The following is a 27,508-nucleotide window of genomic DNA, read 5'->3' on the forward strand; positions in this document are numbered from 1 at the left end:
TTTCATGATTTCCTTGGAAGTCGAGAGTTATCCTGTTCTATGGTTGCACCTACCCTCTGGTACCTTATATGGTTTAGAGGTCTAGAGGGTGCACTGTGAGCTAGCCAGGACTAAGGCTAACATTTCCTGATGCTCTGCGTGGAGATAGTTGTGCACAGTTTTGATGTTTATATTGTCGAAATGCACAGTCTTACTGATAAAGTATGGACTGTATGACAACCCTACATTTTCTCACAGCGGTTCAAGGGTATTATATATTCTTTACAATGCTCTTGATGTTTTATAAGCATAGCACAACAATCTACTGGACTGGTGGTGTACCCAAATTTGTCCATGTCTTATTGGGGAATGTCTCCAGCACCTTCACTTCATCATGTGATTGAGAGGATTTGGTATGCAGAGACACAGGTCTTTTTTTTAGTTTCTACTCTGAGGGTCACTGATACTGTAAAATTCATTCAATGGAGGTGTGGAGAGGAGCTACCCCAACAGAGAGAACGAGCCAAGGCGCAGCTGACTAAGATCTGTGTGGAGGTCTGTTTGAGACGAGCACCTGCCCAAGAGTCTTTAGACAGCTCTCCAGCATTTCGCGATTTTGGATTCACGAAAAAATCGCGAAATTGGCTGATTAGCGCAATGGCCGCGATATTTGCCATTGTGGCCGTTAAAAGGGTCTCACAGAAGAAAGGAAAACATGATTTGCATCTTATTGGTTGCACGCGTGCACACGTCACTGCGTGCCGCTGTGCAGCAGTAAAATAGCTGCTTCCTAATGGGCTCAAGTCCATTGCTAACTTTTAGAAGTGTTCTCTACCTTGAAGGAATTGGTAAGGTTAGTATGAGTGTGGTTGGAGGGGTACAGTTTCACGGCCTTGTGCGCGCCTGCTGAGCATAGTTAGACTGGTTTTTAGGTCTCGCATAGCGTTGCAGCGCGCTGCTCGCTTTGCGAGACATGCAGTATACACTATAGCTGGGCGAAGCTCCGCCCACTTTCCGATCTATAATTTTCATCGGCTTCCATCAAAAATTCAGCAATCTGATTGGTTTTTAGCTTCTTGGTCCTGCCTCCTGACGGCCATGTCGTCATTATTCTTCTTCCAAGGCTATCAGCCCCTTTACTGTAAAAAACGTTTTGTTGCCCTGCCTCTCCCCGTTCCCTCCCGCAGTCCGTAATTTATTTTTTACCACAACCACCCCCAACCCCTCCCATTCGTGCCTTCTTTAATATCCGCACTTCCGTTTAAAATGCAATAGGGCTCGCGTAAATACGAGTCCTATTGCATTTTCAGTGCTTGTTTGCCGTGTCATTGGTGGGTGAATTCGCATTCTTTGTCTCGCATGCGCGCGATGCCTTACATCACACGCATGGGCGACAAAACCGTGACGTTTTCTCAATTCAGGGCTCACGGTGTTCATTCTTCTCCGCCTCTCCTTACAGCAAACGTGCACACCACACCCCAGCCTGCTCCCCTCGGAGTAAGCACAGCGCCAAACCCGCGGCTTCTCAGACGGTTTTCAGGTGCGCTTTACCAAGGGCAAGCAGAAGCCTGATCCTTCCTTCTTACGCAGAAATACAATTCACATAAACAGCATTTCATTCAGATTTTGCCCAGTTTTATCGCCCTCCACCGAAGAAAGCCGTCTGAGAAGCCCCGGAGCTGTAGAGACCGCACAAGCAGCAATGCATGACGCGATGAAGTGTGGCGGATTCCACTCCCTCCTCCTCACCCGCAAATCACCCTCCTCAATTATCCTGTTAAATCTGCGCTGCACCCCAAAGACGGGACAACAAGAACTGCTGGTTGGGCGTATCGTCGATTTACATCCTGGAGGCCGATCGGCACACAGTAAGATATTGTGCTCGGAGCAACACTGCAATGTCCCTGTTTGACATACTGCACTCATTTTTAATGCTAGTTAATTTTAAGAAAATCAGTCCAGACTGGATGAGGAATCGCTGGCAACACGTCGAGCGGGAAGAGACGAGGGATTGCAAAACCCAGTGCTGCATTGCTTCACCCTCCCAAAACAAGGGGCTCTTCTGGGGACACAGACTCTTACCGCGTAGTGTGAAACACAACCCCTCTGCTGCCGGTTCTAGTACTGCAGTGATCTGATGAGTATGAATAATGCCGCAGATTCGGGTCACTCGGCGAAGGCCAAATCCGCCATGTGTGCTAAATTCAAGCAACAGTTCTTACCTCCAAAAAGATTGCAAGCAGCGTAAAACAAGACAGCCTTTGGCTTTGTCAATGCTTGTTTTGATTTGTTGTAGTTTTTACAATACCTTATCGTTAGAAAGGGCAGAATACTGTCTTCCACAGTGAAGTTAAACAATTTCTGAAGTGGACTGCCTTTTGCTGTATGCTTTAGTTGGTGGAAGAAAAACATGAATGACACAATGACAGACCAGTGGATGAAGAAGGCTGGCTGAAAGCCCCTACAAGTATATTATACATATGATTTTTGTAAAATCGAAGGGCCTTGGCTAAAGCCAGACCTAAAAATGTGGTTGCTATGAGAAACCTTCTTGTGACGCCAGTCCTGTGCAGCGGGTTACAGAAACGCGGACACGTATTGTTTCTTGCACATAATTCAATAAACACAATCACAGACTTTTCAACTTGGAAACTTACCCGTCTCACCTCCCCCAGTAGTGAAACACGGTGGTTGAATGATCTCTTAGACAGATTTGACCACCCTGCACCATGTGTGTACCGGTTGCAGTCTCCGTGTATTAGTGCCACAGGCTTGTCATGCCCCGCCCAGTGTTTTGTACCCTCCAACGCTTAGTGTCTGTGCCCGTCTTCCGGGTATGGTTCCTCTGTGGCTGGCCCCATTAATGTTTCTACTCCGATAATGTCTGTGTGCCAGGATCCCACTTTTAAGTGCCCTGCGGGAGGTGTGTGCATAACCTTTCGTGTGACTATCCACTATTTGTGCTTTGCCGCAGCCTCCTGGAGGTGTGTGTGACAGGATGCCTTATTCCTGGCGCTTGTGTACCTGAAGGGCACCTTATATGCATACTGTGAGTGGAAACGTGTGTTTACACTTTGGTCAGCAGTCTTAGACCTGGTAACTGTCAGTGCATCACTGTGTGTTTCCTCATAGGGTTGACAACTCGTTTAAAAAAAAAAAATACACTACAGCGCCCTGGCTGCCGCTGTGAGCTACGTCACTGTGTGCCCATTGCCTAGCCTGTCTGTGGGGCTGTAGTCCGCGAGTTAGCTGACTGTGTTAGCAATATTCAAGTTAAATTGGGGCAAAGAACACCCTCTTGCCTGGATTCACTTGTGCAGCTTCGGCACTTTGTCTAGTGTTCATTCTGATTACACCTCCTTTATGGAATGCACTACCTGCAGTGGCTACTAATAACTACCTTGCGTGTCGTGTGTTCAGCAGTGTGAAACTGTACATCCTATGGTTTGTAACTCAAAAAAATAAAACCTCAAACTTCCCTCCCAGAAGTGAATGGTTCCCCACATCCTTATAATGTAATTGTTCATCGCTTTGGTGCCCTCATCTTATTTCCCTTGCAAGAAAAAGTCGACGGCACATCACCCTTTCTGTTCATATTAATGTCAACGTCACTTCCTCAAATCCCCCCTTATTATTTAAAGTCAAATCTTTCAATTGAGTCAAATAAGCCACGCAACTGCAAAATCCCTCCATCATACCCCACATGGTGCTGTATAACTGCTAAAAGGACACATGTCACAGCATCAACCAGCACTGAGTGTCAGACAGCAGCACACTGCATTTTGGGACATGCAGTTTTTCTTTTCACACTGTTTGTGTAATGGCAGACATGAAGAAACAATTGCCACAGGTGTACATAAGGCCCGCAACAAAATACCCTACGCCCAGGATTGATTCATTTATAAGTATTTATTTGCAGTTTTATATAGAGGGTATTAAACTTACGGGTGTCAGACCACTCTAAAATAATAACACTAGGAATGTTTCAACAATAGCTGTATAATGTAAAACTGTTACCAGCTAGAATACAAGGTCGTACCAATGGCAATATTGCTATGTAAAGATAATCACTCCTCCACAAATAAACAAAAAAAAAATTAAAAAACACTGTCAATTTCAAAGCCAACAGCTCAAACTTTAAAAAATGCGAGACCGATTGCATTGCAAATGCTTGTTATTGGCTGGTTTTTTCTCTTTTAACGCCGAGCTAGGGCTCGGGGGGGGGGGGGGGGGGGAGATTGTACAGCCGTGACCTTTGTAATCTGGGCCTTAATCGGCATGGGCAAATGGGACTGAAGTGTAAGTTAAAAATATATCTGGAGTTAGCGTAGAAGGTAGTATGTTAAAGGAACAGTTGCGGTCCTCTGAAATTTAAAGTCGATCATCTTTACAGTGTTTCATTTTGTTCAGCTCGGCTGAGGATGCCATTTGAGCTTGAGCTAATTAAAAAAAATAAAGTCAGGCTTTCTTTCCTTTCACAAGGCCCTTAGAACTCGTCTCTTTAACCTATGATCCTTTCGGTTATTAGATGCCTGCCCTGCTCATTCAGCCTGTTTCCTCTTTATAAACTTAATTTTCATTGCTAATATATACTTCATGCTAGTTCAGCATAGTTTGCAGCTGCGTGTGCCTGTCATTTTCGATCCACTAGAAGTTATGTGACATTTACTCTTTGCATAGGATGTGACATTGTGCCGTACCACATCACCAATATGTGACAGACTGTCATCAATGCAGATGTTGACTATTAGACCCGGAAATGACTGGCTCAAATTAGACCCTGCTACTACCCTCCAACAGTGCTGCTGGACTGGCAAGGAACTCTGCAGCATGTGCTGACTATGGGACGTGCAAGGCACTCTCAGTAAGTGCTTTAAACCCACAAATTATTTTTAAACACAGCCCCCTCTGCCCAGGTGAGCGCCAGGTGCGACTGAACCAGTTGCACCACCCTAAAGACAGCCCTGACCATATCCACTAATCCGGCAGACGTTGATAAAATGAGTAATGATCACTTCCAGAACCAGCAGTGCTTACTTAATTTGTTATCGAATAAATGCAGGGCCCAAAGTTTTTCTTATAAGCCCACTGCCAAATGTCAGGGTTACGAACACCAACAAAACTGAGACGTGCTTCTTGCGAGCCTGCGAAGAGTTGCACAGCCTTATACACGTGTGATCCAAATATTTCACGTAAACCATACATTTTTCCAAAATTCATCTTCTTTATTCCATATTATTTTTCATAGTTTAGCCAGCACGCCAAAAGGTGCTCTGTTCCATTAGATTCATGCATGTTAATTCACTCAAGAATTGCCCATCCAGGCCTATTCACAAGCTTGTTGGAACGCTCGATTCCTTCGTCATATGCAAATTCACCCAACGCGTTTCGGTCTATAACCTTCGTCAGGGGTATCTATAATGTAAAAGATGTGTGTCAACCAAATGTTACATAATGTTCATAAGGAAAAGGTTATCTGCCCTTTCTTTTACAACCTTGAACCCTCGAGAACTTTAAATTAAACATTGTCTCCCAAAATTAAACATGGCAATGATATAAATTTACGAACACAAATCCCTTCTAACCGTGCGTGTCTGTCCCTGCCTCCCTGCACCCCGATGACCAAACCTCTCTTCAAAAACAGACTTCAAAAATAAACCACTGCAATCCTCAAATACCCTCAAAGTAAAAACACAATGTATTAACCACAAACACTACCTAAGTAAACCCCAAGAGTTGCCTCTGCTTTAAAATGTATTCTCATGAACTGAACTAAACTGAAGGGTTACGAACACCCCATCTGTGTAGTCTAGATTCCACCTCATGCCTCTTTCATCCACAATGATACACTCTGTGCCCCTTATCTCTCTCGTGCGGGTTGTTTTTCATACTGCTGTCTCCTTTTTTTATTTTTTCATGTTTTTCCAACTTTCTCTTCACTCTTCTTTCCACTTTTTATGCCTTTCCGTCTCTTGTTCAGTGTTGTCTGATATTGTAAGTTTCGGTCCCCACGAATGAGTGCCAGTGGGCCCCACCTGCTACCACAAGCTCACATTAAGCACAAAGAACACCTTTTTCGCCTGCATGTGTTTGGTCCTGGGCCAATTAAGACCATTTAAGGTTAAATGAAAGGAATGTTAGCACAATTTTTGGATGTGCTATTTCGTTTTCCCTGTGCAAGAATGAAGTGTGAGCCGCTTGTAGAGTCAGGTGGCCCCTCCTGGATTCTGCCCTTTATTTGGGGAAGCGTGGGACTAGGGGCTGCAAGAGAGGAGGTGAACCCTGCTGTTTGGAAGGACTGGTGCCTAAAGGACAACACAAACTGTTACGAGACCCAACGACATTTGTGACCCCATTGACTAGTCTAGTTGTTAGCCAACAGCTATTTGCACGCGATTAATTGGAGGTGCACACGTCTAATGGGAATATGAAACTACAGGTCCCAGAATGCAAAGAGCAATTGACTAGACATACAGCAGGACTGTATGATGGTGTGACATACAGAAATGAGCCTCTTGACATTTTTGCTGCATCCTTTCCATCTGCTTGACTACGTATTGAACTTGAACGGTGTCTTGACATGCCCATTTACTTCCTACTTAGGCCACAGGTTTCTGCCCCTTCAAATATTATGTTGTGTAGTTGTAAATACTGGACCTGTCATCTACAATAGATGTGAGCAGGGAATGATGCATTCTGGCGCGTGGCAGCAAACACCGGTGCATGTGCCGGATTTTCACTTTAGAATGCTATGCAGAGGGATGGTGGCATGTGCGCGAAACCAGGTACAACTGCGTTCCAGTTCGATAAAACAAATAAACCTGCTTTTTAAAACTCTGAACGTTTCAGACTTTTGATCTGTGAACTACATACTATAAATCTAACAGAAGGGTAGTGAGGTCTCTGCTGCACACAGTCTATTGGTTGCAGTAACTAACTAAATTCACATACATTGCATCAAAGGGAAATGCAAACAGCCACCACCCCAAGCTGAAACTATACAATTGCAAAGTAATTGCTAAAACTACACAAATAATTCCCTGAGCAATATCAAAATATATATGTCCATATAGTGTAAAGAGAAATCAAATTCCAAAGTAGAAATGTAGTAATTAAATAGACAAATAACAACCTAGGCTATGAACATGCATTGTGTTTTTAATGAAGTCTAATAGAGAATTACCAGAATAAAAGAAGAATATATATTTTTTTACAAGAATTTGAAGTCTCAATTCACGTATTTGGGAGATTAGTCTGTACTTGTGATTTGTCTATTTAAATACTGTATCACATTGTTTGTAACTAATTTTTACATTTGGGTAGGTGCTGAGCTTTTTTGTATTTTGTGTTTTTGGTTATCCAAAACTGTGGGAACTAGGAGGGTCAAGTTCTCAGCTCTTTGCACTACCATTCTTGCCCTTATATCAAATTACTGGTGCAGGCTCTGAGTGCCCTGACCTTCTATTTCATGTTCTAAGAAATGTAGTATTGTCCAGTAAATAAACACAGTCTTTATTTTCACGTTCAGTAATTCCTCTCGAAGACTTGTTAGCTCACAGTTCCATCATATAGTAGAACCAATTCTGATTTGAATTTGTACAGTCGTTTTCAATTCGTACAACCCAACAGCCAACACATGTTTCGTCAATGGTGAATTGCCAAATGACTTCCTCAGGGCTATAATAAATAGACATATGGTCCAATGATCATCACCTCCCTTTACACAGTAAAGTTTAATGTAACCTCCACCAAAAAGAGGAAAATGAAAGGCAGAAACCAAGAAATATGTAGTACCAACCACCAAATAAGAAAGTATTATACATGCCATACTCTTATTCTAGAGAGCATATTATGCATAAATATAAAATCAAACACAAATATAGCCATCTGTGAATCAAAAAGATACCAAGAAAAAAAAACCATGCTACAACACTATCAGTTCAACGCTACTAACCTTGAACGGTAAATATAATGTACACACTCCTCGTATTCATAAAATCTAAATTAATAACAAATGAGATTCCAGAAATTACCATCAAGTCCAATCCTGATATTTATATTTCACATGTACTAATATTTATACCTCCCCTCAAAGGGTAAAGGCATCCACTCACCAAAAATTAGAGAAAATAGTGCTTGACAATGTCAGTTCTGCGATGTCAATATATCCAATATCCAGTTCATATCAAGACTGCTTCCCGTCTAATATCATCTAATACAAAATAGATATAGTGTTATTCCAACAACTGCCATAGTTAAAATGTTAAGCCAACTACAATCATGCCCACTCAGAACCAATCTAATTATTTTTCTAACAATTGTTACGAACTCAGAGTATCATAAAACTCATTTCTATTATTAAAATATGCAGTCCAAATCAAGACAGTCCCACTAACATACTATAAAGATCCAAAATCTAACACTGTTATACATGAACTCACCTCCCATAATGGGACAAACACTTGCAGCGTGTCCTGCCGGTGAAAAGTTTGGCGTGTTGCGCCGGCGCCATGTTTTCAGCATTATTTATTTCGACTCCATGACATGGACAGCAAAAGCGGACTTTCCACTTGCTATCACATTCTCATTCCGCAATAGTAGGCGCCATTTAAAAACGTGTAAAGCTTTTCGTAATATTAATTCACTTATTAGTAGATCGATTTTAAAAGAAACATTTTTAAATCCAAGAGTAAAACATCAAAATTGCAACCACAAGTTAAATCAAAATGTATACTACCATTACTGTTATAGTCATAACGGTTAAGCCCTGAAACGATTAATAAAAAGAAGCAATGCCTCCATATTGATAACTTACGCACTATATCCAGATTCACACCAATAAAGTACCTAGACCAAAAGAAGCAGATTGGCTAAAGTAGGAAAGAATAGCGAACTAACCCCTTCCTATTATATTCTAGTTCCTCAAAATTGGGCACAATCTTAAAACGGTAAAGGATATATCGTAATGTTAATTCACTTATTAGTTCAACCTCAAATTAACTCGAAATATATACTACCATTAATATTATAATTATAACAGCTAAGCCATGAAGCAATCAAAAAACAGAAGTAATCCTTCGATAATGATATTTTACACAAAGTATCCAAATTCACACCAGTCAAATACTTGGAGAAAAAGAAGCAAATTGGCTAAAAGAAGGAAAGAATAGAAGGAATCAACTTAAAATATAAGAGATCAAAATAGAGAGAAGCACCGTAAGCCTCACAAAGTGAATATTAAGAGAATCATTTTCCCAATAACCTAATATATTACAACTAAACAATTCTCAAATTGTAGTCCACATTTTTACATATCAACATAATTTCACTAATGTTATTAAAATGATATACAAGATTGTACAAACACTGTTGCTCACATTTCCTGACTTAACATAACATAATACAAAACAATATTATACATTGTTATGTAACAGTTCATAGCAACTTGTAACACTATATATATTATTAAATGACATACATTTAATATTTAAGATTTTCCAAACGGCCAATAGAACTATATTTAACATGCCATAACTTTAAAATTACGATATTACATTGTATGGCCAGATATCATATCATATCATTAGTACCCCAAAAAGTATTGTAGCTCAGAGTCAACATTAAGACCCTGTTCCACAGCACGCAGATTCAATAGCCATCTTGCTTTGCATTGACGAACCCTAAGTTCCCTATTGCCTCCACTGTTATCACTCATAATATTTTCTATCCCGCGAAAGGAAAAGGATAAATTGCCACTCTGACTTGGGTAATTCCTAGCATGATTAACAAGAGGATATCTCAGGTCCAGATTTTTTAATGCTCTAAAATGTTCCGCCATTTTCTCTTTTAGGCATCTTATAGTACTACCAACGTAGACTTTAAGGCATTTACATCGTATAGCATAAACAACATATTGAGTTGAACAATCAATATGTTGATAGATCTTATATTTAGCTGAACCGTTGTATTGAAAATCCAGTATTCCATGTTGTGAGAACTTGCACATACTACAATGCCCACATTTAAACAATCCTTCGTTAAGTTTGTGTAACCATGTGTAGTCAGATTTTTTTATTTTTGGATAACTAGGGCTAATCAGGCTGCATAATGTAGCACCTTTCCTATATGAGATACTTGGTTTGTTGAAAATACGAGCACTTATTGTTGGATCTGATGTTAATAGATGCCAATGCTTTTTAAGTATATTGTATACCTTATGGAACCAAGGGTGCTAATTAGTAACCATCCTCACATACTGTATTTTATTACCATCTCGCTGTCCTTTAGATTTCAAAATATCCTGTCTTCGTAACTTAAGCGATCTCTGTTTTGCTTTACAAATGGTATCCTTATGATAACCCCTATTCATGAAACGCACTTCCATTTCTTTGACACAGCTATGAAAAGCCTCATCCCTGCTGTTGTTTCTTCGTGCCCTATATAATTCACCATAAGGTATTGCATCTATCTGAGCTTTAGGATGGGCACTTGTTGCATATAATGTTGAATTTCAAGAGGTACTTTTTCTTTACAGTCTACTATTGATTTTACCATCTGCCACAAATAATTCTGTATCAAGGAATACTATGCTCTGCTGACTAGATGACATGGTAAATTATATATTATATTGATTATCATTCATATAATCAAAGAATTTTAGCAACTCATCACTGCTTCCAGTCCAGTTTGAGGCAATCATCTATATACCTACCATAATAAACAATATACTCCTGCCATTTTACCCCCCCAGGGCCCCAGATGTGCGACATCTCGAACCTCCCCATAAAGAGGCAGGAATATTTTGTTTATTATGGTAGGTATATAGATATTAATATGAGACAACAGCCATGTTTGTGCTACCAAAGGGAGAACATTAAGGTCCCAGTATTGTGACTGGGATAGGGCGACCAACATGCCCAAGTAGTGAAAACTATCTCCTGCTATCTTCAGCCCAGGATCCACTCAATCCCTCTACACCGCTCCACGGATGGGTCTCGGGTAGAGTTAGACCATTTGACCCTTAGGCCCTCGGCCATCCAGTAGATCTCCAGAAACTCCTTAAGTGTCGGGAGCATGCAGCCAAACTCCTGGATGAAAAGGAGCATGTTGTTTTCATTTAACAAGACCGTCTCTTCCTCTCCAGTCAAAGTTGCAGACCCTGGCATCAATTCGAATGAGCTCCGACGGGGGTTCCATTACTAGAGCAAGTAACAAGTATGAGAGGGGATATCCTTGGCGAGTGCCCCTCGCCTCCGGAAAACGTGTATAGAGGATCCCATTGACTCGAACCTGGACCCACAGCTCGGTATAGAGAACTGACACCTACTGGCAGAACCAGGGACCAACCCCCATCTTGTGAAAAACAGTGAAGAGACACGGCCAGTGCATCATATAGAATGCCCGCTTTGTGTCTACCGGGTGTAGCATTGCATTGTCCCTTAGCACGCCTGACCGGGCCTGGGCTACATGAAGCCACCGCAGGCAGTGGCGGGTGCCCCTCTGTGGCATAAAGCCACTCAGGTCTTTATGAACTATCGAGTGGACCACAGCTGCCTGCTAGGGGGGCTGACTTTGGCCAGGAACAATATTATTTTTTTAACATTAAATTGCCTTTTTATTCATTTTACAAAAATCGAAATAAGTGGATTTATTTCCTATGGGGTTATATTTTAATTCTCTGTGGTCTTTAATTTCTATCGCAGAGTGTTGGCGTATCAGTGGTTGGCCATTTGTGGTGCTGGGCTTACTCAAAGCTTGAACTAGAGCACATTTATGATTGTTTTGCACCTTTTTGTCTGTAGTAGATTTAAAAGTGCTATTTGTGAATAGGAATCGGCTTACTCTTTTATGGGTGGGTACATCTGCCTTCTCAAACCCCCTCGTATTCCTCTTCAAGCCAGTCATTTTTTGTATTAAGTATTACCCATTTTCCACCTACCTTGGCTTTACCACCTTTACTACTAAACGATAGACTTAAGTGTACAGACATCTCTGCAATCGGGGAAGAGAGCTACACACGGAAAAGATAGGTGGGGCGGAGACTCCTCATGTGAATTTGTGAATCGCATTTTGTAGAACTTGAGTAGTACTATTTGTAGTACTACTAAAGGTACTAGACAATACAGTTTGTGAATAGGCCCCTTGTGTTTAACTGATATGCAAGTCCTGGTATGTTATATGCACAACTCGCCTGGAGGATATTCTGGGGCTAAAGCAAGAGCTGTATGGACGACATCAGGGTTGGTGCTAGGTAAAGAGCCAGGTCTTCAGTTTCTTGTAGAATTCAAGTCCTGAGGTGCAGAGGCAAGTCGTTCCAGGCTTTTAAGAGTGAGGTAGAAAAGACACGACCACTGGATCTGTTTCTGCGTAGGCAGATTGTGTGTGCGAATAGGAGTCCAACTGAGCGAGGGTCTCTGGTAGGTTTGTGGTTATTGAGATATTTGGGGCCAGTGTTGTTTAAGATTTTGTATGTGTGCGTGAGGAGTTTGAAGACTGCTCATTTGTGGCTTGGGAGCCAGTGGAGCTCTTTGAGGTGCGGGGTGGGAGTTTGAGGGTAGCTCTGACCACTGAGCTTGAATAGTTTTGAATCTCATGGTCAGTGGAGCGTTGATTACAGCATAGAGTGCATTGCGCTTGTCCAGCTTGCTGATGATGAGGGCTTGGGGGACGGTCCTGCCAGTGCTGGTGGTCATCCATTTGAAGATCTTCTTGAGCATCTTAAGAGCGTGGAAGCCGGAGACGGAGACTGTGTTCACTTGGCCAGCCATGGCTTTATTCCTATTTATTTATTTTAAATCATTTACCTAAATAAAAACAAAACACAGTGCAGAGAAATAATAATTTCTCGAAATCCTGAAAAGCATGTACTTGTATCACAAGTCTTTTAGCCTAATATCTCTTCTAAACACTACCCTCTAAGGAAATTAATAAGATTCTTGTTTGTGTAGGGGATCACTATTGACTAGCCCGCTTGTTTATATTTACCTGATAGTAGGGTATTAAGAGATATAACAGTCACAGAGCATGCCTTGTTTTAGTTGTTATTGTAATTGTATTTATATAGAGCTAACACCACTGAGGTGGTGAGGTGCTCCAGGGAGAGTTCTACGCTCTCATTAGCCCACAGTTAGTGGTTAATCTAGTCTATATCAATTATTGTTGTCGATTTCCTGCTGGCGGGGTTGGTTGGAGTCGATGCCACTGCATTTCCTGTAACTGACCTACGGTGGGAGTGTGACCATTTTCGGTATGTGGGCATACAGCTTGGCCAAACGCTTGAGGCTAATTATGCACTTAACATGGGTGCAGTCATTGCGGGACTGGACGCTTTCGTTTGTTTTTTGAATCGCCTTCCCTTTTCTGTTATGGGAAGACTGGTCCTCAGTAAGATGGTCTTACTCCCACGTTGTCTCTTTGTCCTAAAATCCTCTTTGCTACATCCCATTCCAATTTAACCACCATAAATAGTTTTTGGATTTCCTTGGTATGGGCCAGTGGGCGCAATAGGGTGACATTAGAGATATTAAAGCTAGAGATGGAATCTGGCAGCCTGGGTCTTTCAGACCGTCACCTCTACTATTTTGCAGGATTACTACAGTATGCGGCGCAGTTGTGTGCTGGGGGTCCAAATGCGAAGGCCCTCCAAGTGGACTGGGGCAAGAAGGCAGACCTCCCAATCTGCCTAATGATGGAGTCGCAGGTCCCTCCTGACTACCAGTTCATAGTACCTCAGGTTGCGGGGTTCTGGAAGCAGGCGATCAGCTTAGTGCTCTGCAAGACCCCATACATCTGAATGTTCCTCCTTAGGTGGCTACATGGCTTTCGTCACGTACAGAAGGTAATGAATTGGCCTTACGTAGTTGTTTGCTGGGAGATGTTGTGTGTCCGGAGATTTGCATTTTAACGGGCCCTTCCGTTCCCTTGAGGATAAGAGGGAATGCTATCAACTGCCACCCGGTCAGTTCCTACAATATGTGGAAATCTTGCGTATTGCCGCAAATTATGAGTGACTTTTCCAGATGGACCGGAGAAATTGCAGACAATGCAACTCAAACTCGACCGGGGCTGCTCTAGGGGGCTGATTTGGCGCATTTATAAAGCCCTGAAAGCGTACTGCAAAGTCGATGTGATGACGATTCTGGTGGCTGGCAGACGTGCTGCTGCCTCTCACGGAGGGGTAGTGACGGCAGGCGTTGGCGCACGTCCAAGAGGTTGCCAGCAATGCCTGCTTTAAACTCACGCAGTTCCATTGTTTACATCGCACGTATTTGACACCTCCACAAATATCTCGTTCAATGCTGTGTACACTCCAGCGTGTCCCCGGTGTGGTCTGGAGCTAGCGACGTTCTTCCATATGGCTTGGAATTGAGCAAAGTTGCAGGGTTATTGAACAGAAGTACTGCAAGTGCTACAAGATATTAAGAGGTTACATATCGAACCCTGAGACACAGTCTTTTGGGCGTTCTCCCAACCCTGCATGCTAGATCACGAATGCGGTACAGGTTTGCCCTGTATTGCTATCCATTTGACTCACCCTGCTGCCTCCACCCCCGATAAATGGAGGAATGATTTGAGTGAGTGGGGAGTAGCCAAAGAGCGAGGGCTGAAACTGGTCCACACTGATGAAAACGCGAGACGTGATTTAGAGAGCTGGGGAGATACGTTAGAAGAACTGATGGAGGAAATAGAGCCAGGGGTTACACCAGTTGCTCTCTCTGACTGCGGGACCTGCCTCTTGAATGTCTGAATGTTTAATGGCAGAACTTGCAAGCGTGGGCTGTCTGTTGGGTGGTGGGACACCCCTCAACACATTGCAGGTGAAAATGGATGGGGGAGGGGAGACCCACCTGAGATGGGACGGCTCCTTGTGGCTGCTGAGATTATTAGTCCCTGGATGGGTGCAAAAGAAAAAATTGTTGGACGGAATGCTAAACAATGCAAACATTTACCCCCAGTTACAAGGATCTGGGTGTAATCCACCATTCTTTTGCTCACCAAGCCCCCCCAGTTTGGACCCAGCAATATGCAAATCAGTCTTGACCTTGTTGCTTATGGGCACAGTCCAGCCCGAACTGCCAAGCCAGGTCCTCTCTGGACTGGAAACAAGCATCCTGGGACCGCTTTCGGGGCATCGCCCCACATCAACCAGGCTAGCTTGAATCCAGTGGTGCAGTGAGCACGCGACCCATGTCTGGGCATAACCTTCCCACTTAGGGCGACAAATGCAAAAGAAACAATTGAGTGACGGAATGCTGAACAATGCAATCATTCACCCCCAGTCGCAAGGATCTGGATTTAAGCCATCATTCTTTTGCTCACCACGCCACCCCAGTTTGGACCCAGCCATATGCAAATCAGTCTTGACCCTGTTCCTTATGGGAACAGTCCAACCTGAACTGCCAAGCCAGGTCATCCCTGGACCGGAAAAAAGCATCCTGGGACCGGTTTTGGGGCGCCCCCTTGATGTGTGACAGCTGTCCGTGGGGAGTTGGACCGTACGTCAACAGTTTGTCTGTGCCTTTTTAAAAACAGTCATGAAAGTGCACCCATGGTATATGTCCTTGCATTAGTGCACGTTTACTACTTTCATTAATTCACAAAAATTTACAGTAGTAGTTCAGGAAATCGTACTCCAAGAAAATATTTGTTAACTGCATTGTAACACGAGCAAATATGCATGTGTATGTTGATTTGCTCATGTGAAAATCTGTTGAGTCTTAACAAGCTCACTTTCTCACCAACCACTTTTTTCCCCAACCTTGGAAGAAGGTTTACTTCTGACCTTGTAAGGAGTAAAATGCCAACGTTTCTCTGTATGATAAAATATGAGAGACAGTGCTAATCAAAACCCATATAACGTGCAAGTTAGTAGGTTTGCACAGACTCAAAAGGGCATTCAAACCATGGCAAACTATTGTTTACCTCTAATTCCAGCTCCAGTATGTAGATCTGCGGAAACGTAGTAAAATAGGGGACTTGCTAGTTTTCAAACTTATTATGGAATGAGCGCTGGCATAATCAGGGAGACATTATCAGATCTCTTATATAATGAGATTGCTGACATTTGTCGCCACACAACATGGCTCCAAAGGGACACGTGGATTTTGTTACAGGACAAGCAGTTTTATGAAGCAACATGTGCAATGAACAAGTAGATATTTTATTTAATTCCACATCCTGATATATATGTGTGTATGTGTATGTATATCAAAAACCATCACTGAGATTTACACACATAAGACATCAGTAAAAATCTAATCTTCTTAGTTCATTTCTTTTTGTTATTTATTTTTTCTTAAGCAGTTAAAACATATCCGCAGCCTGTACAAAGCCAACATGTGTTTCGCACTCCACTGCGCTTCTTCAGGGTTGTTTACAAACATAGAACATTACAATTAGAATCTAAACAAAATACAACTTGAAATTCAGCATAGTAAATCTATTTAACACCACACCGATGTGAAATCTGCACACATCTATACAATTACAAATTATATTTGCCTCCATGTTCTCTATAGCTCTTCCTTTAGGGGCTACAGAAATCAAAAAACACCTGGCATTCCCAGGCAGTCTCCCATCCAGGTACTAACCAGGCCCAACCCTGCTTAGCTTCAGAAATCAATTGAGCACATATCTTCCTTCTCCACAAGCAGTTAGCCTAACACCTTTTTCATTTTACCGTACCAATACATCTATTTATCTAAGCAAAAAAATAAAAAGCTAATTTACCTTTTTATAGTCTCTTCATTTTGCTATTCTTTTTTCATCTTCTAAAGTTATCACTTGTACTTCCACAAAAAGAATTCTAAATTGGTGAAAAAATATTACCATTATTTGAACTCTAGTAAGGACTTCCAACTAGTTTTCTTTAAATATTTATTTCATTATTTAATTCCATAAGTGTCACCTTATAACGATTTTAATCTCCAAGTTCATCATTGTCAGTATTTCTTAATTTATTAAGATCCCCTTTATAAGGTCTGTGAAGAGTAAATAAAACACTTTCATTTCTTTAGCCTCAACCTTAAATTTCTATTAGTACTCTTTTGGCAATTGATTCACTAGCCACTCTACCATCTCCCTAATACACTCTATATTAGAGGCAGATATTATGTCCTTACATTTATAAATCCCTTAAAACCAGCAGTTCCCTCCCAAAGAAAGTTGTAGTTAATCAAGATAGAGAATATATCATTAGGTTCCTCTATCCTTAAATAGTATCAGTCTCCCCATAGTGAATACGTTATATCCCCACCCTGCACTTTTACCTCCATTCAGGCTGGAGGCCTTCCCGTCCTTCTCCTTCTGAACCCTAGTGCGTACTGACCACTTTGCTTTCCTGCCCTTAAATACCATCTAGACTGTTTAATCATCTGCACCTGTTCGGGCGTAAAAAAATAAATGTTTGAACCCTGGCATGGCTGGGATTCAAACTCTTGGCACTTGGATAAATATACACTTTCCTTAAGCTATTGAGCTACCTCCTTCTCACGTTGTTACTAGTGTCCAGGATGTCTGTGTTCTATAATTTCGAAATTCCTACAAGTTAATTACTCCTTCTCGTGCCTAATCTTCAAACAGAAAAAGGGGAAAAGAAATGCTTTTTAAATATATTCATTACGAACCCTGTCATTGCCGGAATTCAAACTCCCGGCACTTGGATGAATAAACACTTTCCTTAAGCTACTTCCTTCTCACGTGGTTACTAGTATCTTTTATGGGAACTTAGCGATTACTAAAATATTGCCCAATCATTAGACTTAACGTTTATCTTTAAATGCTTTACAACAAACCTTTGGTTTTTTCTTATATAAACAATTAGGTTATTTTTTCAATTGTTTAGTTCTGTAACTTTATTCAAATCCTTACGAACGAAAATAATATAATGAAATTCTTAATTTGTTACATTATCCAGAATCGAACCCCCATAGTATGACGACATTTCACTTCTTTAGTGGCTAGTGCTAATTCTCTCAACATAATTATTTCTTTCCTTAAACAGTATAGGTGCTCTTTGACTTTGTCTTCTTAGAGGGGAGAGCTTTCTATCTCCTATTTCTGGTTTCTCAATTGTGAATATGAGCTCGTTAAGACTGTGCTTATCTATAGACTTGAATAATGATTACTTTTCATGATCCAAATCTATACCTTGATAGATGTTTTCTTCTGAATGTCTATTCTATCAGATTAAAGTATAAAATTCGCGATCAATATTTAAGCCATATTGAACAGTATATAATTTATTGATAAAAAGGTTTCTCTAATCTGTAGTTTTCCTACTAGATCACTACCTCTCCTGTCTAAGGTGACCTGTTCTATTCCAATAAATCTGATTCCTCCAATTTCCATCTGTTTATGGTTCTCTTTGAAGTGTACTGCCACAGGGTATTTCAAATCGCAATTTTTAAAAGCCCTAATGTGTTCCATCCGTCTAATTTTTAACTTCCTTACTGATGACCCTACATACATTTTGACACATATGCATGTCCTTTTATAAACACAATTGTTAGTATTGCAATTAATAAATGAACCGATTTTAAACACGTTCTGATGCCTGCTATCATGAAAAGTTTGTGTTTTTTCTACTGTATGCTTACAGCATATAGATTGATAGCATCTGTAAGAACCAGTTGGTAGTACATTACTTATCATAGTTGTTGTCCTACTGGCTACATTCAGGATTTCAACACTCGCTGTGTCACTTTGACTCAATACATTTCTCAAAGTAGGTGCCTTTTTGTATACCATGGTCTAGGGTTAGTACTTCCCAATGTTTGCATAACGTATTGAAGACTCTAGCATTCCCTTCACTGTAGGTAGTGATATATTGTATCACATCATCATTACCCCCAGTGAGCTTAGTTTTACCCTTTAGTAGTTCATTATGTGTTACTTTCTGAGCCCTTATTCTTGCTTTCTCTACACAGCCTTTATCATAGCTTCTTCTTAAGAATCTCTCAGCGATCTCTTTAGTAACACTGTCATACTCTCTTTCTTCACTGCAGTTCCTTTTTGTACGTAAAAATTCCCCATATGGAATATTGTCAATTTTGTTTTTTAGGTGTCCTGATCTAGTGTGCAATATCGAATTTACTGATGGAGATTTTCTGTGTAGTCTAGATTCAATGCGACCCTCTGAAACATACATTTCTACATCCAAAAAAACAATGCTTACTTTGCTGTGTCTAAAGTTAATGACATTTTATATTGGTTCTTGTTTAAATGATTATGAAAAAGCTTTAGTTTCTCCTCATCCCCTTTCCAGATCATAAAAACATCGTCTATATACCTTCCCCAATATATAAAATTTCTTCATAAACCTCCTCAAATTTCCAAGCGTGTTCTCTCTCATAATGTCCCATAAATAGTTTCGCATCTGAGGGTACAAATGTCGCACCCATCGTTGTCCCTGTCACAGGATGGAATAAGTCCTTTCTGTAGTAAAAAAAACTTATTCATAAGAACCAATCTCAGTAAATCTAAGATCATATTAGAATGTTGTAAATAACTCACTGACTTAGCATTAGGAAGTATCTAACAGCCTCAATCCCTCTCTCATGTTTTATACTAGTGTACAAGCTGTTAACGTCTATAGTGACCATGAACATATATAGTTCCCAACATATACCACATATACTACTCATTTGTTTAAAAAAATCCTTTGTATCTTTGATGTAAGAGACTAATGTTTTTACAAATGGTGCTAAAAACATATCTATATATTCGGAGATATGTTCTGTCATTTTATTTATAGATCTGTTTATTGGCATTTCTTTTTAACAGAAGTCACAGTACACTTTAAGACCAGAGTGACTTACATATGTAATAGAATCATTGGTATGTATCTAGTCAGGTGTATATTAGCTAATGGGAGCGGGCACATCACCTAATCTCTAATCAGCATTGAGGGCCTCTCCACTGAAACTGCGACCACAAAGTCCCCTTCGTTATCCTGTCACTGAGAGATCTCCCCAAGGAAAGTCGCTAGTATTCCGCCCACTCACCCCAAGTGTGTTTCCATAAACAGTTAGCAAACCATGGGAAAATGGGGCAGAACATCAAATGCCCAGGTAAAACAACAGCAGCATAGTCTGGCCTGTGATCTAGCAACCCCTTATTCTGTCCCCTGTTCCGACCCCCCCATCCCGGTGTCCCTTGTACAGACTGTTTGATCATCATTATCGCCTTTACTGTGCGCCCCACCTGAACAGCCAGGCCCTCAGTACAATACATCATGCCTCACCCCTAGGCTGGCTGGTGCCCGGCCCCTCTCGGAGGGCATCCCCCTCGCGCTCCCAACAGGTCCCCACGGTATCCCCGTCGAGTCGCATCATGGCCTGTAAGAGTGCCTCCCACTGACTCGCTATTGGTGTCTTCCTGAGGCCTAGTGTTTCTTCCCTTACGAGGGCCGCGCCCTCCGCCTTTGCCCACACTAGCAGTGAACCCCGCCATGCTCGCGCGTGGGGCAGATCAGCTGCCTTCCAACGCTTGGTGAGCAGTCGCTTCGCCACCACTAGCCCCAGGTCGAGAAACCGAGACGATATGTTCTGTCATACTCCCAATTCCCAATATTATCAGTCTCCCAGGCGGTATTTTTCCACTTTTATGTATCTTAGGTAGAAAGTATATAATAGATACCTTAGCATCTTCAACCCATAAATAGTTATACTCCTCAGTACCTAAGAGTTGGTTTTCCAAATAAAACCTCAGTTTCTTTTTAATAGCTTCTTTTGAATTGACTACTTGAGTCATGCTCACTTTTTCATAACTTTTTTGATCTCTTAGTTGTCTTAATGCCTCATTGTGGAAATCACAGTGGTTCAGAACCACTACATTCCCACCCTTATCTGCTTGCTGTATGAGAATACTTTTGTCATTACACAAGTCATGTAGCGCTTCAAACTCTTCTTTATTTAAATTGAAATTGTGTTTCGCAGGTACATGCTTTTCAAAGTCTCTCATCACAAGGTTTGTAAAAATATCTAGTACATTCTCACCTTTCATCGTTGGTACAAACTTTGATTTCAATCTCAAATTGCTAGAAACACTATGATCTGTTTCAATGTCAAGATCCAAGGCTATATCCTCAATATCACAGTTAGTTGCATTGTCTTAATTCACAAAAACCCCAATATCCATTATTTCCTTAATAGATACATGACTTAAATCTTTTTGAATCTTAAGAGCTTCTTTACAATCTGGTTTGTTCAAAAATACGTTTTTTTTTAACTTCAGTTTCCATACAAAACGATTAACATCAACTTTGGCATTTAGATCATCCCATCTATGTGTTGGTGTGAAACTCAATCCCCTGTTCAAAACATTAGTCTCAGCTGTCGTTAACACTCTAGTAGACAAATTAACAGTCAAATTCTCTACTTCCTCATTTCTGCGTTCCTCTGTAGCTGTAGCTTGGTCTTTACCCCATCTCTGCTTTCATTTCCTGCGGAAGGATCTTGTGCTCCCTCCTTTGATATCTCTACCCCTCTCTTTCCTGTTCCCTTTCTCTCCCTCCTGTTTGAAATTGTAATTTCTGCATTCTTCGTAGCTCCCTTAAAAAAGACGAAGACCTAGTTCCTGTTCCTTGATCTGTTGTATTTGTACATTCCTAATCAGATTCACTGCTGCGAAGACCAGTACTAGATGTCTCACTTAAGGTAATATTTCGCTCCCTGGCGCTGGAGTTCCTATCTTCACTCCGTAGTGCTCCATCAAATGTCCTTGCATATGTATATACCATATTTATAGTCTATTTCGTCTCTTGAGAATTTAATCCTCTTTTTCTCTTGCAGTTCCACTTGTTAAGTGTCCATAACTTTTTCCAATATCTAATAAGTTTTAACTGTATTGTCTGGACAGTTTAGTTCTTCTATCTTTTTTAATCTCTTCTTTTTCTGATCATCAGCAAACTCTATAAGCATTAACATAATCTCTTTAGATGTTGTCTTCAATCTTTCCTCCCATCTTTCTGACTCCTGTTCATCTAAGTCTTCAACAGCAGGAAAAATATTGATCCTCAAACCTCTCGGTGTTCTATCAGCATCTAAATATTTCCTTAGAGTCATAGCATCCCACCATTTGGCGGATTCTTTCGTTTGTACTCTTTCTAATTTTATAAATAATTCTTTCAAACTTTCAAATCTCTTTGTAGACCCCTCTCCTTTGGTAAGAACTGTTGAAAACAGGTCTTTTGCTAATACCTCTCGTTTGTCAAAATGTTTATCCATTTTTACACTAGAAGAGCCACCTACAGCGCCTTGCTCCTGTTTAGTTACATACAAAACACACTATGGGCAACTGGAAAATTGCCTGGCGCTTCATGTATCTCAGATACTGGTCCCCACCAGTATTCTTTATATTAGTATAATCAAACACCATCACTGAGATATACACACATAAGACATCAATAAAAATCCAATCTTCTTAGTTAATTTCTTTTTGTTGTTGTTATTTTTTTTCTTAAGCAGTCAAAACATAGCCGCAGTCTGTACAAAGCCAACACGTGTTTCGCGCTCCACTGCGCTTCTTCAGGGCTGTTTACAAACATAGAACATTACAATTAGAATCTAAACAAAATACAACTTGAAATTCAGCATAGTAAATCTATTTACCAACACACTGATGTGAAAACTGCACACATCTATACAATTACAAATTTTATTTGCCTCCCTGTTCTCTATACCTTCTCCTTTAGGGGCTACAGAAACCATACAACACGTGGTATTCCCAGGTGGTCTCCCATCCAGGTACTAACCAGGCCTGACCCTGCTTAGCTTCAGAAATCAAATGAGCACATATCTTCCTTCTCCACAACTAGTTAGCCTAACACCTTATTTCTTTTACCGTACCTATACGTCTATTTATTTGTTTATTTAAGCAAATAAAAAAAAAAAAGCCCATTTAACTTTTTATAGTCTCTTGATTGTGCTATTCTTTTTTATCTTCTAAAGTTAGCACTTGTACTTCCACAAAAAGAATTCTAAATTGGTGAAAATCTATTACCATTATTTAAACTCTAGTAAGGACTTCCAACTAGTTTTCTTTAAATATATATATTTTTTTATTATTTAATTCCATAAGTCTTACCTTATAACGATTTTAATCTTCAAGTTCTAAGTTCATCATTGTCAGTATTTCTTAATGTATTAAGTTCCCCTTGATAAGGTCTGTGAAGAGTAAATAAAACACTTATACATTTCATTTCTTTAGCCTCAACCTTACATTTCTATGAGTACTCTTTTGGCAATTGATTCACTAGCCACTCTACCTTCTCCTTAATACACTCTATATTAGAGGCAGAAATTATGTCCTTACACTTAAAAATGTGTATGTATATATACATGTGTATGTATATATATCTTTTTTGGCTGGTTTATTCTCAGATATATTGCACTACATAATTAAGTTATGGATGTGGAATTGTCAAGATGTTATTTCGCTTGATTTTACTAGCATACTGCACAGGTTCAATATAAGACCTAGTTACATTATATTGCCACCAATCGGATGATATGTACTCATTAATCTTTACAATTTGCCTATATGACAATCTGCACTTTACCGTACACCTGCAACTGTTTAATAAATACAAATTGAAAGAAAAAAAAAACAATATTGGTGAGGATTTGTTGGTTACCACTTTCAAGTGCTGATGTATATTGATAATGGAAGTTAGGTGTAATTATTAAAGCGAGTCATTGTAAGCGGAAAAAGAGGGATGGGAGGTAGGGCAAAGGAGGTTACATATTGTTAGATACCAAGGAGAGGTTAAATAGAATGAGATATTGTGATTTGAAGGAGTGTGATGGGTAGATAGATGAGACAGGTATTGGATTTGCAGGAGTAGTTACTCCTAAGGAAAGTTAATGCTTTGTAAGAGGAATGCAGGTATTTTACTAAGATTTAGTAGAGAGTGAGGCAACAGGAATGTGCAAGGACAGTGTAAACTCAGAGGCACAAAGGTCTGTAGAGGAATGAGTTTATCTTTCAAACAGGAACGTAGGAAAAATAATAATTCCTAGCTTTTTTGAGTAGTAGACAATCAGTGGGATTTGCATTGAACATGCTGTTATGTGTTTGTTTGAGAAAGATGCAGGAGTGTTGAGTTTCTATGACAATATGGTTCTTCCTGATATTAGGGGTTGTATTCTAAGAGAACTGCTGATTTAGCACTTCCTTGAACTTAGAGGGTCGGGGGGGGGGGGGGGGGGTCGGTCTGTGGGGAAGAAGTGAGAATGTGTGGATTCTTCGTTGGATCACATTGGGAATAGCCAGCTATCCTTCTGAACTCCAGGTGATTCTCAGTGGCTCTGTTCATTGCTGGTTTCAAATTCCAAAGTTTTACCACTTGTAACATGAAACAGTGCCACCAATAGTTTGCTTCCAATTTGTAGAAAGGAATTGCGGTGCCAGTCTGCAGCATAGGTTTCTGGGTTATGATTTGTGCTTGACTGGTTTTTTGTCCTTTGCCATTAACCTCTCTCTGATTGATGCACAATACATTGAAAGAGGATCTTGCTATTGATAGCCAGTGTGGGTCTTCACCACTGGACACATTTGTTTTTGGTTTTTTAACATTTATAAGTAGCTTATTGCTGTGTTTTGTTCTTTTTGTAGTGTTCTGATTGTTGAGAGTGGAGTTTGTAGTCAATTAGCATAGTCAGGTTTTTTAGATAATGGAGTGGTATTGTTTCTTGTAATTTTTGAGGAAATCGAAGACGAAGCAAGATGCATCTAAATGATTACATTTTTTAGAAGCTATATGGGGACAGCCTGTTCCCTTAGATGTTCATGAAAATTATGGCGTAAACGAAAATCTAGATTTCTTTTTATTTATGGCAAGCTTTTTTGATGTGGGTCCCAATTCATCTGGTCAGAAACATGTAGGGTAGTTTTTCCAATAGCTGCATATGTTTTTTGCTGTCATGTAGCTGAGTCTGGGCTCCTGGTGGACACCTACAAGACATATTTAATGGCAGTTTGAACATTGGAACTGGCTGAAGATGTCAAAAGCCATTTAGTATGCCAAATCCATCTTTTTACTCCGATCGTTCACCCAGCGGCGACTTGAAACCTCAATCTAGTTTTATTTTGAATTATGCTATAACCTTCGAGCCTTTGGCTTTTTGGCATAAATCTTCTTTTTTGGAAGTCTTTGTTCTTGGAGGGCAGTTTCATAGGTGGTCAGAAGCCATTTTGGGCTTACTGTATTTCACTGGGACAATATAGTCCTAAGACCTCATCACACCTGTGTTTCAAAGGAACTATTGGAAGTCCATTTGAATCAGTAGATTAGTTTTCTGATTCTTTTCAGATCTGTATGGCTGCTCAGCGAATGATCCAACTATTCACAGCTATGGTGGTGCACTTTATGTTATTATCTTGATAGAATTCGGACATGCGTTAAACTCCCCAACCGTTAGTGACCTTTGTATGCCATGATGCTGACTAACCAGGTACTAGGGCTACGATTGCCAGATGCATTTTGTCACCCATTGCACCTGTATGTGGAGCTCACACTTTATCATGCCTAATACAGTATTGTTGGCATTTTCCAGAAAGCTACTTGTCAGATACGTGTACGACAGGAAGATACATAGGCTACATCACGTGTTCTGCCAGCATTGTAGTCTCAAGGCTTCTGCCAGGAGCAATGCTGATGTTTGTCATAACTTGTTTGCATAGTCCTAAGATGCCCAATGTTTCCCTCTTCTTCTTTTTCATTATTAAATACTGGAGCACCTACTCACAAAGTTGAAAGAAGAATGAAGTTATAATTTTGTCACTCTAATTCTCCTAGTATCCATGCCCTTTCCTATTATCTGCACCCTCCTCTCAAACCATAAACAACTGGCCAAAACACTCAACAATGGGATAGTATTTTGTTGAAACAACTGGTAAGACGTTGCAGAGCAGGAGACACTGAAATGCTTGTAGGGTGCCAGAGCCCAATCTGTTTGAAGCATTTTTTGTTCCTGTTTGCGGATTCCCACGAAGTCTGATAATGGGAACCAGCCTCTTGACTAAGTGTAACGGAGTCACCAATAATTTAACTTTATCTTTTTGATGTCAGTTTAACCCCTCCTGTTAATGAACTGTACGTCTAATATTTAGTAGTTGATCTCTTATAAAGCTACATTTTCCAGTTTTGAATCACAACTATGAATCTGTGTTTTATCATGGTGCTTTGTGTAAGGGTTTCATGATGAATATTTCAATGTTTCTTACTTTACTTATGTTTTCAGGAGTGAAGCCAAAATCTGGATGGGCCATTGATCCTTTTGGACACTCACCTACTATAGCTTACCTGCTGAAGCGCTCTGGGTTATCCAACATGCTTATCCAGAGAGTTCATTATTCTGTGAAGAAATACCTCTCAAAACAAAAAGCATTGGAGTTCTTTTGGAGACAAAACTGGGGTATGTACTATTTTGTCCTTTAAGACCAGGTTTCAAAAACACAAAAGTATGAGGTTTTGTTTAACAAATAGACAAACAAAGAATAACAAAAAATGTGTGTGCTGTAAGACTCCAGCAGTAATAATTCTGTGGCTTGTGAGTGATAATCACTACTCCGAATTGTAGACTTTTTAGGCAGTCCTTGCATGATGTTTCCTCATCTAGTAGACAGACAATTAATTTGACACTTGTAGTACCGACAAACATATTTTTATTTCAGAATTATTTCTAGTATTATTTTAAAGCACCCCTTATGGAGGATATAATTCCTCCTAGTTACTAGCCTTTACTTTTGTCACATCAGCCTTTACATTTCGGGCAGTGGCAAAATAGGGGCTCTACAGGGTTCTATGAGTGGACACAGAAGGTTTGAAAATAAAGCTTTAACTAATTTTTGTGAAATTTTAAAACATATTCTCAAACTTTTAGTTTATGCTTTTGGTGCATGGCTTTTTTCACAATAGGTGATAATTGACTAAGTGATAATAGACAAAATTGAATAATACGAAATTCGGTAAATGTTTAGGATTTTGTATGATGGAAAATGCAGGTGTTTTGTCAATCTTGGCTGCATAATATTACTTTTTGCTGGAGTATTGAAATTGGCTCGTAAGTAATTGAGCTAATAATGTTTTGTTTGCCTTCCCTGTCACCTTACTTACAATATAAAGATATACTTAGCTGGAGTTCTGACTAGACCAGAACCCATCTCAGAGCCCAAGGTTAACCCTACTAATCCCTTGTTCCTTGTACCACCACTTGTACTTGTGCTAGGGCGCGCAGTTGCCTTAGGGGCAGTGGTGGTAGGAGGATTTTGCTTGGCCTTTGGACAATCAGCATGTTTTGTCCAATGGGTTTTCACTTTGCAAAAATAACACCAAGATTTATTTTTGCCTTTACCTTTGTTGAACTGTGACCCACCCGCCACCCCAGATGCAGGTGTTTGGGGCCCTGATGAAGACTCTTTTTGTCTTTACCCTTGTCTCCACCCTTCTGGGTTTTAGAATCTTGCTTCTTCTGGTCACCACCAGTGTTCTGGTTTTTCTGCTGCACCCTGGTTCTGACCCACTTAT

The 27,508-nt window shown here is 40.4% G+C and overlaps 1 protein-coding gene across 2 annotated transcripts in view; it reads left to right on the plus strand.

The window, feature by feature from the left end:
• The window catches only part of MAN2A1 (mannosidase alpha class 2A member 1), a 1,157,125-nt gene that overhangs the window by 281,250 nt on the left and 848,367 nt on the right, over positions 1-27,508 (plus strand). For both annotated transcript variants that reach the window (XM_085632583.1, XM_085632582.1), the window contains one exon: positions 26,223-26,396. In XM_085632583.1, coding sequence (XP_085488709.1) covers positions 26,223-26,396 — 174 coding nt within the window. The remainder of the gene's footprint in view (positions 1-26,222; positions 26,397-27,508) is intronic.

The sequence above is a fragment of the Triturus cristatus genome, chromosome 2_1, assembly GCF_964204655.1.
Source record: "Triturus cristatus chromosome 2_1, aTriCri1.1, whole genome shotgun sequence".
Taxonomy (NCBI): Eukaryota; Metazoa; Chordata; class Amphibia; order Caudata; family Salamandridae; genus Triturus; species Triturus cristatus.